At 37.9% G+C, this 16,894-nt stretch overlaps 3 protein-coding genes and 1 pseudogene across 3 annotated transcripts; 2 read left to right on the top strand and 2 right to left on the bottom strand.

Moving 5' to 3' along the window:
- Positions 1-72: 72 nt before the first annotated feature.
- Positions 73-1,345, bottom strand: LOC106313152 (histone-lysine N-methyltransferase ASHR2). Its single transcript, XM_013750896.1, has one exon. The coding sequence runs from the start codon at positions 1,257-1,259 to the stop codon at positions 123-125; it is 1,137 nt and encodes a 378-aa protein (XP_013606350.1). The 5' UTR covers positions 1,260-1,345; the 3' UTR covers positions 73-122.
- Positions 1,346-1,835: 490 nt separating this feature from the next.
- Positions 1,836-4,341, bottom strand: LOC106318330 (transmembrane 9 superfamily member 11). The gene is made up of 2 exons (XM_013756260.1): positions 4,214-4,341; positions 1,836-4,065 (listed from the first exon to the last, which is right to left on the bottom strand). Exon 2 carries the CDS (start codon positions 4,052-4,054, stop codon positions 2,081-2,083), a length of 1,974 nt encoding a protein of 657 aa, XP_013611714.1. The 5' UTR covers positions 4,055-4,065; positions 4,214-4,341; the 3' UTR covers positions 1,836-2,080.
- A 2,265-nt stretch (positions 4,342-6,606) lies between these two features.
- Positions 6,607-7,882, top strand: LOC106317228 (F-box/kelch-repeat protein At3g04660-like). The gene has a single exon (XM_013755079.1). It carries the CDS (start codon positions 6,631-6,633, stop codon positions 7,819-7,821), a length of 1,191 nt encoding a protein of 396 aa, XP_013610533.1. The 5' UTR covers positions 6,607-6,630; the 3' UTR covers positions 7,822-7,882.
- Positions 7,883-12,361: 4,479 nt separating this feature from the next.
- LOC106317824 lies at positions 12,362-12,884 on the top strand (annotated as a pseudogene).
- Positions 12,885-16,894: the final 4,010 nt, after the last annotated feature.

The raw sequence follows: 16,894 nt of genomic DNA, 5'->3' as shown, positions 1-16,894 counted from the left end.
CTAAAGCTGCTAGAATGTCCCCTTTTCCAAAACAGAGTACAAAACCGCAAAAACAACAAACAACATTGAAAAGAGAGATTTCGAGACTTCCCGTTCAAGATTTTGCTAACCTTCCTTCTGTCTTAAGCGTTTCCGACAACTTCATCCTCCTTAACACTTCCACAAACATTACATTCAAGAAGCCTCGAAACATCATGACCCTTTGGCGGTAACGGAGCAAGAGTGCCAAAACAATTCTCCTTCTCACACATATATCTCGCAAAGAAGTAAGCGTGTGGGAAACTAGAATCATCATCCACACCGTCCCCACAACCTTCTCCAACTCCTTCTTCTTCCTCATCATCTTCACCATCCATCTCTTCCATATCCTCGTTCTCATCTTCCGACCAACTAGATTCCACTTTACACCGATCGCACTCACATCTAAAACCGTAATCATCAAGCAACCTCTCCTGTCTGCTCGAGTAGTTCATGTTGACAGGGAAGTAACTCAAACAGACCTCTCTACCTTGAGGAACATCATGGATCATCCTAATGATGATATCAGTATTACCATCGGAAGCAGAGTCAACGTAATCGAATCTACAAGCATTAGGGAGACAATCATGATTCAAAAACGACGTCTTCGGATAAATCCCATACGCTCGCACCGATCGCTTCTCGTTCGTAACAGCGAACGGCTCCATCAAACCGAATCCGTTAACCTTATCCTTAGCCAGTAGAGCCGCCGTGAGCTCCGGCGAGATCGGAACTGGAAGAGGTGGACACACGGCGGATAAAAGAGAGTGAAGGAACTCAGAAGTGGAGTCTCCATTTTCACCACCGCCTTGGAGAGAGAGCAGGATCTGGAAATCGGAAGGAGAAGCGGCGGCGAGGTTGTAAGCGGAGAGGAGGAACCGAGCTTGGACTTGGCGTTCTGGAGATTGATCGGCGAACGCGGCGGAGGACGATTGGTGAAGGCGGCGAAGGGATTCGCAGAGCCAAGGAGTGTGAGAGGAGATGCAGTTAGGGCTACAGAAGGAGACGAGAGAGCAAGATTGACATCTCTGAGCTGATTGAGATAACAGTCGGAAACAATGGTCGCAGTAAGGAGGAGGAGGTGATGAGAGAAATGGGAAAGCAGAGTAGAGGAGGAGAGGGGACTCTCTGAGGACAACTTGTCCGGCACGTAGAGGCTGTGCCGCTACTAGACTCCTTCCTCTTCCATTGATTTCTGTAACTTGTAGCAGCGTCTCCGACTTAGCTCCGCCGTCGTTCATCTTTACCACCAGCCGCCGATTAGGGTTTTACCAAATACTAAAAGATTTATATGGAACGAGATGTGAAAGAAGTAAGTAACACGGTGGTGTTTCGTTACGTTTCAGGTCAAGAGAGATATAATAATGGGCCTTGGACAAGCTTTATCGAATTGTTAGCCCATCTACCAACATCTAGTTGGCCCATCTATCTACTCGAGCAGGAATCCTACATTTCTCTTCTTTTGTCAACAATATTCAGCAAGGATCTCTATGCTGATCATAAAGGGGCAGCATTTTACCACAGATGTTTTCATTCATTCCACTGATATCAAAACTGAATTACAAATTCGTTACAAAAATTTGAAAGTAAATTATAACATAAACAGGAAAACAAGCTATATACTAAAAGGTGAATTATTGATGCTTTCATAAAGCTTTATTCTCTAACGAATTATTTAATCCGTCAACTTCATTTTCCTTACCAATCTTTGGGAGTGATTTTCTTTTAATCTTCTTATTGATTATGTAAACAAGTTACAAATTCTGTATAATAAGGCATCATTCACCAACATTGCATACTGTATTCTATAGCGGGAAGAAATCAAAATCCATTTTTAATATAGAACTAAAAATAAACATTTTCTAAGTTCAGGTGCATTCCCATAAAGATGTAACAAGAAGAAAAAACAAGAAACATGAACAAATCCTTGAGACTGACATTAAAAAAAAAAATTTGAACCCTTACACTGTTGGAGCAATGAGATGGACTTTGCTTAAACGGTATTACTTCTCTTCTTCAAAACTTTAAACGATCATTCTGAACCGTAATCCTCCGGTTCCGATCAGTCAAGTTTCACTGAAGAGAACAAGTAGTGCACGAACCAGAAGGAAGAGAGGAAACCAACAGTACCTGTCGCGAGCATGATAGCCAGGACCATGAACAGAGAGTAGCCCAGATAAAGAGTCGCTGAAACGGGTCCACTCAAGTTTTTAAGGTCGAAGACGAGATAGTTTATGGAGTATATGAAGATGTAGATTGCAACGGATCCTGACGCAAAGAATGATTTCCACCACCATTTATAGTCTTCCACACACAAGTGCATGTACGTTAGCACTAGAGAGACCTCAGCACACACCACAACGAGAAGGATCATGACAACAAACAGGAATCCAAAGACGTAGTAGACACGGCCCATCCAGATGCTGGACATGATGAAGAACAGCTCGATGAAGAGGGTCCCGAACGGAAGTGTTCCAGCGCCTAGAACTAGAAGCCATGATGGGTATTTCTGAGCTGGGATTTCCCTGGGAATCTGGTTGGTTCGAACCGGGAACTCAATGTGAGGAGCCCTGGCTCCAAAGTAACCACCGATGAGAGTGAGAGGAACCGAGATGCAGAACCACAGGAGGATGAGGATGACAAACAGAGAGAAAGGAATGGCTCCAGTACTATGGCTACCCCACAGAAGGAAGTTCAGCGTTGTGAGGATCAGAAACGCAATACCCGGGAAAAAGCAAGCAGCTTTCCATGCAACAGACATCCATCCACGGTGTTCCCCACATCCAATCGTCCTCCAGAGACGAACCGCGACATAACCAGCTGCGATGCCAAGGATCATGTAGAAGAAGAGCATACCGGTGATAAGCGTCCCACGCGAAGCCGGCGACATGAACCCAAGAGCAGCGAACAAGATAGTCACAACAGCCATGCCAAGAATCTGAACACCGTCGCCAACCATAACACACAGAAGCGAAGGGTTCGACGGAGCACGGAAAACATCACCCACAACAAGCTTCCACCCAGATAACTCCTCATTCATCTGAGCTTGAGCCTCCTTATCCAACTCCTCGTAACGGGTCAAATCCCTCCTAACAGTCCTCAAGAATATCACAAGAACAATACCAGCCAAGAAAGTGATCACCATAAGAGAGTTCAAGATCGAGAACCAATGAACCTTTGAGCCTTCCATCTTCAAATACGCATCCCACCTCGACGGCCACTTGATGTCACTCTCCTCGAAGCTAACTTCATAAGAGAACACAATGGACTGACCTTCCTTGACAGACATGGAAACACTAGTCGAATCACATTTGATCGGAGTCGTGTATCTCTCATACATCTTCAGCTTCTTCGTCGAATCAGCGTTATGAGCAAAGCTGCAAGGAACCACCTCAAACCCAACAACCATATACCCAGGCACATCAGAGTCTTTACTCTTCCCCATAGTCGGAATCACCTCAGCTGCATCCCCAGTACCCATGACACGCGCCACATTAGCAGCCTCTTCATACTTATGAACAAGAACCTTAAACTTCAAGTGGTTAAACACATAGTAAACATCCTGAACCTTGATCCCAACAGGGTACCCAGTCCACCTCAAAACATAACCATCTTTCTTAGTGTAACGAATCGCAGGCAAATTGTCAAGCATGGGGTTCACCTGATACATCTCATCAATCCTCTTCTTGAGAAGCTTGAAACCGTCGCCAGAGAGCTTCTCCGTCTGACAAAGAAAGATCTCACTCTCGTTCTTGAACATCTTGAACCTATACGGAGAATTCTCGATCCGATCTCCCATGAGAAGCTCGCCTAGATTCTCGGCACTGTCCTTGATTCCTTCGGAAGGTTGGCAAAACGGCAAGCTGTAGTAGCTAAACGGCATCTCGGTTTCGATCGAAGTGAGAGAGTTCACCTTGACGTTCAAGTAATCGCCGACCTCGTACTTGTGAGGATAACTGCCCGGGAGGTAAAACGCGAAACCTAATTGGATCAGCGAGAAAATCGCCGCGAGGAAGCAGATCTTGATTCGATCCATCGAGATCGTATCTGGAAATGAGTGAATGAGGAAAAACCTCGTCAGAGATCTGGATCTAGTCAAATAAGCACCTCAGATCTAAGATCTTAGAGAGGCGAATCAGAAAATGATAATGATAACTTTTCTTTCTGGGAAGAGCGAAAGAAGATCGACACTCACCTGTTGATTATCGCGTATGGAGGAAGAAGAGCTTTTCGTTCTCTGGTAGCGAAAAAAAAAACTAATAAATCGAGAAGGGAAGAGAGGAGAACTTAATCGATGAAAGGGAAACGCGAGCAATACAGAGAGAGAGAGAGAGACTAAAACACGTTATTATGTCCTCCAATTAACACAATACACGTCAGCTAAGTATTAATATCAACAAAACGATGCCGTTTGCTGTTACGTCGAATCGGATACATACTAATGGGTCTTATACAAGCTTCACGGAGTTTTGGCCCATGAGGTAGGATTGTGTTTATAATAAATATATGCAAATTCTATTGATGATATTATTTAATTTAAATTTTTATTTTTTCATTCTGTATTAAAAAATTTAAGTCATTAATCTATATATTTTACTTGTATAAATTAATTATTTATTTAACCCATATTAATGATATAATTTATTTGGTTTAGAGTGGATAATTTATATGATATATGATTTTTATGAATCTATAATTATAAGACTTATTAGATGTCAATGTATTGACCTGAAATTTTTTATACTAATCAATATCCTATCTCATATGAAAACTTATTTTACTTTACATGAATATGATTTTATATTTACGAAATTACAAATAGACAGTATCAATTTAATTTTTATTTTATTATTAATAAGAAACATTAATAAATGTCAATTTGGTTAATTTATTATTAATTTAACTAAACTTATCGGATATATGCAAACATATCATCAGAATTTGTTTTTTTTTTAATTAATTTTCAATAATATATAAATTTTAAATATATTTTAAGATTATTTACGAATTTATTTTATTATTTATTAAATATTTAATAGTATTATTAATTATTTAAAAATAGAAATATATTCCTGAGTTTTTCATTTCTTATTGGTTTTGTTTCATTGGATTTGAGTTTTTCATTTAATTTTCGTTTTGTTTTGTTGGAGTAAGTATATCTTGATGTCTGAGTAGATGGTCCCTTGTTTCCTAGTCTGTGTCACAAAGTGAGTAACCTGTTAATATTGGCTAATAGCGAAGGGAGATCGGCGAGAAGCTCTTTAAGTTATGACGGTGATAATGATTCTTAGATTCAGTCCCCATTCCCTTTTAGGGAGGCAGACATTTGCCCATGAAATTTCAGCAAATACATGACCCTCAATCTTGCCTGCACACTGGTAACGACAAGAGAGAAACAATTCTTTTCACACAGCCCTTAAGTAGAAAAAATGTCGCCATTCAGAAAACCACTATCCCGGAGATTACCAGCCAATTGTACCTCAACTTAATCTTGAGAGCCTGTTGTTGTGTCTCTCTCTCTTGTCTCTTATGGTTGTACTTGAATATCCAAGATTTTGAGTGAGTCTGAGTCATCTCAATAGCTCTTCTGACTTCAACGTGCAAGGATACCCATCTCATCTCTTGCTTAATTGGCCAGTGGTGTGGTGTCACAGCTCAACACATCTTCATTTCTAGTACCAACGAATAATGATGTTTGTGCGCCATCAACCTTTAGTTCCTGTTTCTAAACGATTGGAAATTATTTATATCCCCATTTATGTTTCACTTGAAACATCTCTGTACCAAAGATAAACTGATTGAAGTCTGCATGATCTTGCATCCCTTGCTTGGACCAGGTTATATACTCCGTGGAATCCTTTTTTACGCTGGATCATGAAAACAGTGCAACCGTCACGTCCTTAATACTTGAAACCATAGATTTCAAGCCCACTCCATGATGCTAGATCAAAACCAGAACATGCCTTTAAACCATGCATTCACTATCCAGTCTTGACTTTCTTTCACCAGTGGGTTGACTAATTCTGGATTTCTCTGTAAACTCATAGCGATGAACCCTGAAAATTTCTCTCTATATATATTTCTAACTCTGCTTCAAACTTATTGTTTTGAGCACCCAACTGTACCTACATATATATAAAATCTGACGGATTAGAAATATGGCTCGCATCAAAGCCTGACAAGAGTTTGCAATAAGTTTACATGATAGGTTAAGTCCTTTTGCCGGCCATGATACTGCACCGGTGTGAGAACATGAAGAAGCTAATAATGCAATATCAACATCTGTTGTGAGTAAGTAAACCTAACTGTTTACTTGATTAAGAAGCAAGAGACATTGATGCAAAAGAAGTTAAGAACCACGACGACCCATGTCCTAGAAAAAGGCAATTACTATCATAAGGATTTTCCTTCAACCGTAATAAACAAAAAGAGTATTTTCCTCTAAAAAACTTCAAAATAAGAGGTTTTATTTGCAAAATCTATAAAATATTAACACGTTACACATCAAGGAATTGGTATCGCCTATATTTAATTAGGTTTAAGAAATAAAACTGGATATTACTTATGGTTAAGAGACCTAAACAGTGAGAGGCGGACTAGTTGAGAGTAGCCATGAAAAAAGTCAAGAGGTCTAAGAAACGAGACGAAAGGAACGATGTAAACGATCCGTTTATCATGATTCCTATGGCACTCAAACTAGAGATTCTTATGAAACTGCCGCCGAGATCCATAGCCAGGCTCCGTTTCGCTTCTAAACACTTGTCCTCGATCATCCTCGGCAAAGACTTCACCGAGTTGTACATAACTCGATCTTCCACTCAACCGCGTCGTCATCTTGTCTCAGTGCACCGTGGCAGCCACATGCAGCTCTTTCACTCCTTCTCTCAGGAGGAGCATCCTTCGTCTAACACTACTGATCATGACAAGGTTAGTTACACACTGGATCCGGATGTACGGTATTTATTTACTCCACCTGTTCGCGGCTTGATCTGCGGTCGAAAAGGTATCAAGATGGTGATTGGAAACCCTAGTACGGGCCAGTTCGTAACGTTACCTCGAATCAAAACGAGGAAAAAAGAGATTTTATCTGTTTTTGGATATGATCCTGTTAACGATGTATACAAAGTGTTGTGCCTGACGGTGATAACTCAACGTGGTAATATAGCTCGTGGTATAATATCCCGTGATTACTTTTTGGAGGATGTTTTGGCGTGGGAGGCTGTTGTGTCCGAGGAGCATCAAGTTATCACTCTAGGAGCTAAACAAAAATGGAGAATGATCGAGTGTAAGTATCCACATCGTCATTATGCTGGATACCATGGGATATGCAGGGACGGTGTTCTGTATTACTTAGCTTCTTACAAACAAAAACGATCGCTAATGGGCTTTGATCTGAGTACTGAAGAGTTTAATGTTACTAAGCTTCCCGAAGATTATAAGCTACAAGAGTTTGGTAATCTGGTGAATCACAGTGGAAAGATAACCATAGCGAGCCAGGCATATACCGGCGCAATTGACCTATGGGTTCAGGATGATGTCAACAAAGAAGTATGGTCAAAAACTGCTTCTGTGGTTCCTTCTGTGGCTGATATATTTGGGGCAGATCAACGTTTAATGTTCAGGGGTATACTTCCTACTGGCGAGATCATATTCGCACCGCTCCCATCTCCTAACCCATTCTTTTTTCTTTGCTACGATCCCAAGGAAAAAAAGGTTAGACAAGTTGTGGTTGATGGAATTGGAGATGACTCTGCTGCAATCCAAGTCTTTTTCGATCATGTTGAGAGTTATATGGTTCTGTGAAAGGTATGTTGATCCCTCGATGATGCACGAACCTTCTTGTTTTTTTTTAATACTGGAATTGTGACATTTGATCCACCAATTTATCCAGTCTTTTCATCAGTGACGTTTTATATATGCTTGTGGATTATATATGCAAGTATGAGTTGATTATGCCCTTTTTGAAAAAAAAAGAGTATGAGTTGATTAAAGTTTTGGTTTTTCTTTCGTGGAGCTAAGAGCACCATTATCCCTACCCATTGGTTTCTAATTTTTTTTTTTTTTTTTTTGATTAAAAAAAAAATTAAACAGAGCACTAATCGCGAACAGTCACGTGAGCACCATTATTGGGGTTTTTAAAAGAGGGGTTTCTTTCAAAAAAACAATGTGTGGCCCCACCAAACCATAAAAACCAGTCCCCAAAGTCATGAAATAAGGACCCCTTGTGATGGATTTTTTGCACTGTTTGCGGGTCCCACCGACACGTGGCGGCATGCGATTGGTGCGTTTTTTAACTATTATTTTTTTTTAATCAGACAAAAAAAAAATTTAGAAACTCTTAAATGGGTTTTAGGGATAATGGTGCTCTAACAAGATTCGGTTTTCTTATTTTTTTTAAAAAATATATATATATATATTTTGAGTGAAAAATAGTTTGTTTTGGCTATACCAATCTTCATCATCATTTTTGTTTCATTGAGTTTTGTAACTTGATCAAGTTTGATTTCTATATTTCATATTCCTTTTGTTTGAATACACACATGGAGTCACAAATTTGTCATCTATTACCCAATTTATAAAATTGAGTTATCCCAGCAGAATACCAGATATGGGCCGGATCACAAGAAAATATTAGTTAGGTAACAACTTTATTATTTATCGATCATATAATCCCTTTTTAATTCATACTGAATAAAGGATATGTACTACTAATTGTCAATGAAACCTTCAAAATTCTCCCACGAAACTTGCTTTGATGCATTCGAGATTTGCTTTGAATTCGCTCTAGCTTTTTCTTAGAGGTTTTTCTATATCTTTCGATTATGTTGTATTGTATTTTGCTGTTTCAGTTTGGTTAAACTCCATTCTTATTTGTAACCCGGATGATTACGAAGTAATGGAAGTTGTGTTTCAAAAATATTGCTCTCGTGAACGATCTTATTCCACCTTCCAATGAACAAAAAAGAACTGAAACCACATATGCCTTTTCCTACGATGATTATCCCAATTTCCCAACAAAAGTAGCTCGTAAGCTGAAAAGATGAAAACCAGCACCGTTTTCATCATTGTTTTATGATCGAATACAGTCACGTATTTTGATCAGACCAGAGTTCTCCTTCAATAAAAAAAACCCAACAAGACCATGAGCTGGAAATACGCCACCTTTTACGTTCCTTCTTTCACATCATCATGTCTCCACATTTGCTGAAGAACGATAGTTCAAATTCTTCGAACATGCTAATTAATTGCAAGCGACGCCCATTTGAGACGATAACAAACGAACATGACGCCTTATTCGAGGCGATTAAAATCGAAACGTTTAGAGTTGATCTCTTGACGGTTACATAGACAGCTCAACTTTGGACTCTCTCTCTCTCTCTCTCTCTCTCTCTCTCTCTCTCTCTCAATTAACATCGTCATCAGCTTCATGTTGTAAATCCTCTAGAAATTGATACAATTAAATGTTGTACTTCTCAGCTCGTTAATGAAGCCTTTAGAAAATCCTCTCAAAAATTTGATACAATTAAATGTTTTATGAAAAATTCAGCTAGAGCATCAAATATGCTAGCTTTGTTTCCACTTAAAGGGTAGAAACTTAGAAAATTGAGGTCTATTTTTCCTGAAAAATGTTCAAAAATTGTATTTTTAATCTATCTTTAAGTGATTTATATAGTTAACATGTTTAATTAACCAACTGTCAATCACTCAAATTAACTCAAGTATTTTACTGTGACCATATTTGGGTTTTGAGTTATCAGATTCAGACAAACAAACAAAACAAAAGATGCAACTCAACATGATTTTTAGTTATCAGATTGAGTAAAAATCATTTTCATCTTCCACCAACTGAACCAACTTGAACTTGTCTTCTTTGTCTGAGCTTCTTCGAGCCTTTTTCTCTGTTCAGCGGCTTCCTTTCTTCCTTCTTCAACTTTGTCTTCCAATGCTTTCACTTTGTCACCAACTAGAGCTAACTCTTCAGTGAACCATCTCTCCAGCTTTTTCATATGACTAGCCATGTTTTTCTCCTTCTTAATGGCAGGAAGCACGTCAGTTGCGAGAAAGAAGACACCTAAAATAGCCGCTATTGAAAGAGGGTGATTTGGCTACAGACAAAGCTAGTCTTCCTCTTCATTAGCTTCACCTTGTTCCTTTGAGCAAAGGAAGCCAAGTTTATCACCTTTGAACCCAAAGGACTCATGAATCTCTGCTCTTTTGAAAATTGCGTGGAAGATTCTCTCAGACAGAGACACCAGTAGCTGTTTCCTCAATGATTCGTAAGGAGAATCAAAGAGGCTTACTTTCGTAGGTTAAGTATTTTCAAAGAAGAAGATCTGTGCAAAGAAAAAAGAGGAAAAAGAATAAACAATCTGGTTAAGAGATAATCTCGGACCACTACTCATTAATTTACACCGACAATAAATTATAGAAAACACTATAAAGAAGGCATATTCTTCCACTAAGAGACGATAACTAATCGTTTTTTCTATTTTTCCTTTCTAACTCTCACATTAATTTCAATGTTCCAATTCCAAGAGTAAAAGTCTAGAACGTTGCCTTAGACCATCTACGATGGGAATATTGAATAAAAGATTCAACTATTGAATCACTACAATGATGGTTTTGAAAAATAAAATTTGATGATGAGGATTACTTGGGTGTTGAAAAGATTCAACATGTTGAATAAAAAAAAGTGAGGTACACCGACGACACAAGTCACTTTAAAAAAAAATTGATTTTATCATATCCTCTTACTTATTTAAAACCAATATTCACATTATAAATTAAATACTTTATTTTATATCTTATACGAAAATTTAAGATTTAAAATTTTCTATAAATAAAGACTAGGTTTATTTAATTTGGATATAGAAAAATAATTATAATTATTAATTAGTAAAATAGGGTGTCAAATTTTATTCAATAAAACCATTGTTGTGTGTAAAAGTTGAATGTGTTTTGAATGATAAAGTGGAAGAAAGAAATGATGAGGTGAAAGTTTTATGAAAAATTCAGCTAGAGCATCAAATTTGCTAGCTTTGTTTTCATTTAAAGTGTATAAGTTTGGGAAATTGAGGTCTATTGTTATTAAAAAATGGTCCAAAATTTGTATTTTTAATCCATCTTCCACTGATCTATATATTTTCATATTTGATTGAACAATCCAAAAAATATCTATTATTGTGATGATATCGACCTTAATTTATTTCCCTATATGACTGAACAATTTAGATACAAGCTAGCTTTTAATATTTCAACTATTATCAAACTATATGTCAAAGTATGAGGTTTTTATAAGTTGGTTTAATGATTCATTTATTATTTATGAGTTAACCTGTTTAATTAACCAATTGTCAATCACTCAAATCAACTCAATTATTTTACTGTGAGTAAACATGAATAAGCTTAACAATTCAGATCATCAAATATATATGAGTTATGACCATATTTTAAATATGTAAATCTGAATAAACGAAACTACTCATCTAATATTTAGTATGTTATCATGTTTTATTTTTAAAAGATATCATTTTGTGAAAATAAATGTGGTGATGATACTAGTAAATTAAGATAAAATCATTTTACAAATAACGTTTAAAGGATGTTGTATTAAATCCATGAGCATCCGTGAGTTCTTCATTTTGTAGTTTTGTTTGGTTAGATTTAAGTTCATTGCATGTTAGTTTTGTTGGATCAGATCAACCATATCTTGATGCATAGATTTGAAATTCGCATAACGTAATAGTTATCGCAACATTATGAAAATGTTACATCTATTTTAAAGAGCTAGATGATATTTTTTTCAGTTTTAGTTCTTTTTTCTAAACTAACAAGTTTTATTTAATGCCAAATAGTCAGTGTGAATAACATGCCCAGTTTAGTTTAACGCCAAAAATCTTTCTACTATTTTTTTTGAAACACATAATTTTTCTACTATGTAAACTATAAAGCGGGCGTTCAAAAAAAAGGGGAAGACGACATATTTCCACACCATAACTATCACATAGCAATAAATGTACACAATCTTTCAACCTTGTCTCAATTGCCCACTTTATAAGTATAACAACCTATTTTCACACACTATGAAAGTTCGAAACCCGTTTCCACACAGACCAAGATTTGAGTTGGTTTTAATGGTTTTTGACTTTTACCGATAGTAAACCAGTTCTTATCGGTTGACACTGGTAAGATCCAATCCAAAATAAGATCCGACTTATGATCGATTGAAACCCGGCACAAAACCCTTTAAAAAAACCTCAAAATCGATTTCATCCCTTAGAACCCTAAAATCAAAATAATCTGAGAAGAGATTTAATTTCTTATAACGAAAAACCCAGAAAGTATGAACAATGAATCTGGAAATTCGAGTGGAGTCAGTAGCGCGCGAGCAAGATGGTCGCGTTGTTGGTGTGCCGAAGAGATTTTGGTGTGGAGAACTGGTTGTCTCCTTGATGTCAAAGTCAAACCGCAAATTCTTACAGAAGATACTTTCAATGTGCTTTTGTGGCGGAGAAAATGGTTAGTTTCTTTGTATAAATGTGATTGTTTGAAATCTGTGGGTAAATCAAATTTTGTGTGTTTTGTAGCTGAGTAATGAAAATCACACTTATAAATGAGTTGATGAGGCATTGTTGGATGAGGTTGAAGCATTGTCATTTAGGATAGGGAAACTTGAACAAACAATTCTTGCTGAGCGTGTTGAAGAAGAGATGAAGAAGTTTGAAGAGCTTGAATTGAAGTTAGAGACTGAGATTTGTGCAAGAATGGATGATGTTGTGAGTGAAGCCAAATGCGAGGTGAAGAAAGCGCTTGTGCTTGTTGTTTTAGGATGTTTGACCATGTTTGTGTTGTCTAAGGTAATATAGCTTATCGCAGTTTATTCGAAACAGATGTTTGTCTCAGTTTGTTATGTTTATGTCTTTAAGATGATGATGGTTGTATTGTTAAGTGTTTGTTTTGTTTAGGATCATCATTTCTCAGGCAGTCAAGCTCAACAGAAGAATTAACATTCGAGCTTCATATTTCAGCGCAGTAATCCCTCAGCCGTCCAAACTGCTCATCATACTCTCTTTCAATCCATCTGAGCGCTTTGTCCCTAGCATGTTGGCATTGCGGCCTACTAACACTGAGCTTCCACTTCTCCCTAACCAGCTCCTCAATCTTCATGGGCATGAAATACTCTGGTTCTCTCTGATCTTGTAAACAAACAAGCGAGCTATTTGTGGAACTTTGAGCATCTCACAAGTACCCGTAGGAACACATTTATGATCCTTCTTCAATATTTTCACCTGCCATTTGTTGGGATACTTTGCTGAGGATGAGCAGTAAATGCGCTAAGAGCAATCTTTGCCTTCACATACAGATGCAATCTTTGTCTTGTCATATCTACTTTGCTTGATGTTCAAACCCGTTTTCAGAGCATAGTCGAGCATTGCTTCCTTAAATGCAATTCCACTGATGAACATTTGCCCTACATACAACTCCCCACTACCTCTCCTAATATCATTGCGCCGCCAATAGTCCTTTGAATTTCTTCCCCCTCTTCATCTTCATCATCTTCTGTCTCTGGATACAAGTTATGCTTCACTTGAGGTTCATCAACAATGTTGAAAGCTTCTTTCTCAATGTTGTAGTCGTTACGCTCTCTGCGATCTTCACCATCAGAGTCAACATCAGGAGAATCGGAGTCAACATCAGGAGAATCGGTAGTCCCTGGGTCGAAATCAGGTACATCAGTCCACTCAACATTCACGTCAGTCCATGATTCCATTGTCGATTTCTACAAAACAGAGAAACACAGAGTCAATACCAGAGAGAAAGATAGACAAAGAGACAATACAATAACGAGAGAGAGGAGAGAGAGAGAGAGAGAGAGAGAAAGAGAGAGAGTTCTCGAAATTACCTCAGAGAGAACCATCGAAGGAGCAACGAGGTGGAGGAGGAGGAGCAACGACGTTCTTCGCGAGAGAGAAACAAAAGATTTACGTTTTGGGGGTTTCTAATTGGGTTCTAATTTGTTTAATTCGGGTCTTGGGTCGGTTTATTAGTTCCAATTAGTATTAGGTTGATTTAATCTTGTTTATATCTCTAATCGGGTCGTTTTTGGTTTAGGTAAGTTAGTCATTGGTTAAGTTTAGGTTTAGGGAACACTAACCAAATTTAAACCGCTATTTGTCGGTATTAGTCCGTCTTTCAAAGTTTAGGGGGAAACGGATTTCGAACTTTCATAGTGTGTGGAAATAGGCTGTTATACTTATAAAGTGAGCAATTGAGACGAGGTTGAAAAATTGTGTACATTTATTACTATGTGATAGTTCTGGTGTGGAAATACCTCGTCTTCCCAAAAAAAACTATAAAGTGGTTACGACATCGCCGTAAAACACAAACGCAATTCAAAACTTTCAAAAGGCATCTCCTCTCTCGACGTGTCCATAGATGTGGTGTCGTAAAGATTTCCAGAGGTCACAAGGATCCTCTTTCGTAATATATTCATCCTTTAAACCATCATGGATGTGGTGTCGTAAAAATATCATGGCTTTAGCCTTTTTCTCATTCGACACCGTTTTTGAACTATCGATGGTTTCCAAAAGCTCGTTTCCTCTCAGGTGCATCTTTGCACCCACTGCCCAGGTCATATAATTATTTCCCGTAATATCCAGGGCATTAATTTTGAGCTTTGTCAAATTCGACATGATAACTGTATTTATAGAATAATATTATAAATATAGTAAAAACGGGAATTTAAATGCATAATTTAAATGCAAAAATTAAAAGCATAAATTTAAATTGCATAAATTTAAATTGCAGGAATTTAAATAGCATAAATAAAATCGGGAGGCTCAGCCTACCACATGATCCGAGGAGTCATAGACTACCATATTGATCATTTTTTCAAAGTCCGAAGAGACATGGTCTACCATTTTGACTTTTACTTATTTCAAGGTCCGAGGAGACTTAGTCTACCATTTTTGACCTTTTTTTTGACCTTTTATTTTTATTCACGGATGCAAAGTCTACCACGTGTTTCTCTGATCGTGAAAGCATAGCCTACCATAACGATCAGTCGGGGAAGGCAGCGCCTATCATCCCGAAAAATAAACGGAGAAGGTCCAGCCGCTCACTCCGAAATAATAATAAAATTTAAATAAATTAAGTATATTGAAATACATAAATTTAAACATTACCTCGGCTGGTTTAAGAATTTTCGGATTGATAAGCCTCAGTTGGTCAGAGTCTCGTGCTGATAACGTGTTGTATAATAAAGGTGAGGTGGTATTTATATTTATTTGTGTATATATAGAAAATAGGAACAAAACGTGAGAGGAAGTTGTGATAGAGATTTGGAGAGAGATAATTATTTATTATGTCTTCTCATGCATACAAATGCAAAGAGGGAGGACCACTATTTATAGTGGAAAAGGTCGGCAACATTGGAAAGAAAAAGACAAAACTTTCAGATGATGATGATACAAGGGAATTAAATAAATGACAAGTGTAAATGACCAGGATAGTCATTCTTGAGACATCTGTCCTACGGATGATTAATCATCTTTTCCAACACTCCCCCTTGATTATTCATCATGTATTACGTAGTGCCTCGTTAAAAACCTGGTCATGAAAAAACCCATTGGGACAAAAACCATGACAAGGGAAAAAGAGTACACTGCCGTAATCTCCCCCTGAGATAGTAGACGTAGCTTTCTCATCATAGGTCACGCAAACGCCGCATTCCGATATCGTAGACATGTTTTCGGAATGTTGTAGTCGGAAGAGCTTTGGTGAACAAGTCAGCTGGATTATATTTTCGTCGGCTCTTTCTCGTTAACTATTCCGCTTGATTCTTGTATGTGGTGACTCATTGATCGAAGCCACACACATTCTCGACATGCTTCGTGAAGCGCAATAGTTTCTGCATGATTCGAAGATGTCGCAACCAGAGTTTGTTTCTGGGACCGCCAAGAGATCGCGGTTCCACCAATTGTAAAAACGTAGCCGGTTTGCGATCGAGCCTTATGAGGATCGGATAAGTATCCTGCATCTGCAAAACCAACCATACCAAACTCGGGTTTTCTAAAATACATTAACCCTAAATCAATTGTACCTTGGAGGTTACGGAATACATGCTTTATTCCATCCCAGTGCCTGCGAGTATGAGCAGAACTATATCTTGCCAAGAGGTTAGTAGCAAAGGCTATATCGGGTCTGGTACAGTTTGCAAGATACAAAAGCCCACCGATAGCATTCATATAAGGCACTTCAGGACCTAATATCTTCTCACTATCTTCGCAGGGCCTAAAAAGATCACTCTCAACATTGAGAGATCTACCAATCATTGGAGTACTCAAAGGAGTCGCTTTGTCCATACGAAAGCGTTTCAATATCCTTTTCGTATAGTTTGATTGATGCACAAATATCCCTTCTCGGAGATGCTCTATCTGGAGCCCAAGACAAAACTTTGTCTTGCCGAGATCTTTCATTTCGAACTCCTCTTTCATATGAGTTCGAGCATCATCAACCTCCTTTTGAGTTCCAATTATGTTCAGGTCATCTACATATACAGCAATGATCACAAAGCCAGATGACGATTTCTTTATAAAAACGCATGGACATATCGCATTATTCACATATCCTTTACTCAAAAGATATTCACTTAAGCGATTGTACCACATGCGTCCGGATTGCTTTAATCCGTAAAGTGATCGTTGTAACTTGACCGAACAAATCTCCCTGGATTTTTCTTTCAATGCTTCAGGCATTTTCAATCCCTCAGGGAGCTTCATATATATATTGTTATCCAACGATCCATACAAATATGCAGTCACAACGTCCATGAGATGCATTTCAAGATTTTTAGACGCCGTTAGGCTCATCAAAA

The sequence above is a fragment of the Brassica oleracea genome, chromosome C9 (genome assembly GCF_000695525.1).
Source record: "Brassica oleracea var. oleracea cultivar TO1000 chromosome C9, BOL, whole genome shotgun sequence".
Lineage (NCBI taxonomy): Eukaryota > Viridiplantae > Streptophyta > Magnoliopsida > Brassicales > Brassicaceae > Brassica > Brassica oleracea.
The sequence above is the reverse complement of the archived record's forward strand: the minus strand, read 5'-3'. Positions and strand labels throughout refer to the sequence as shown.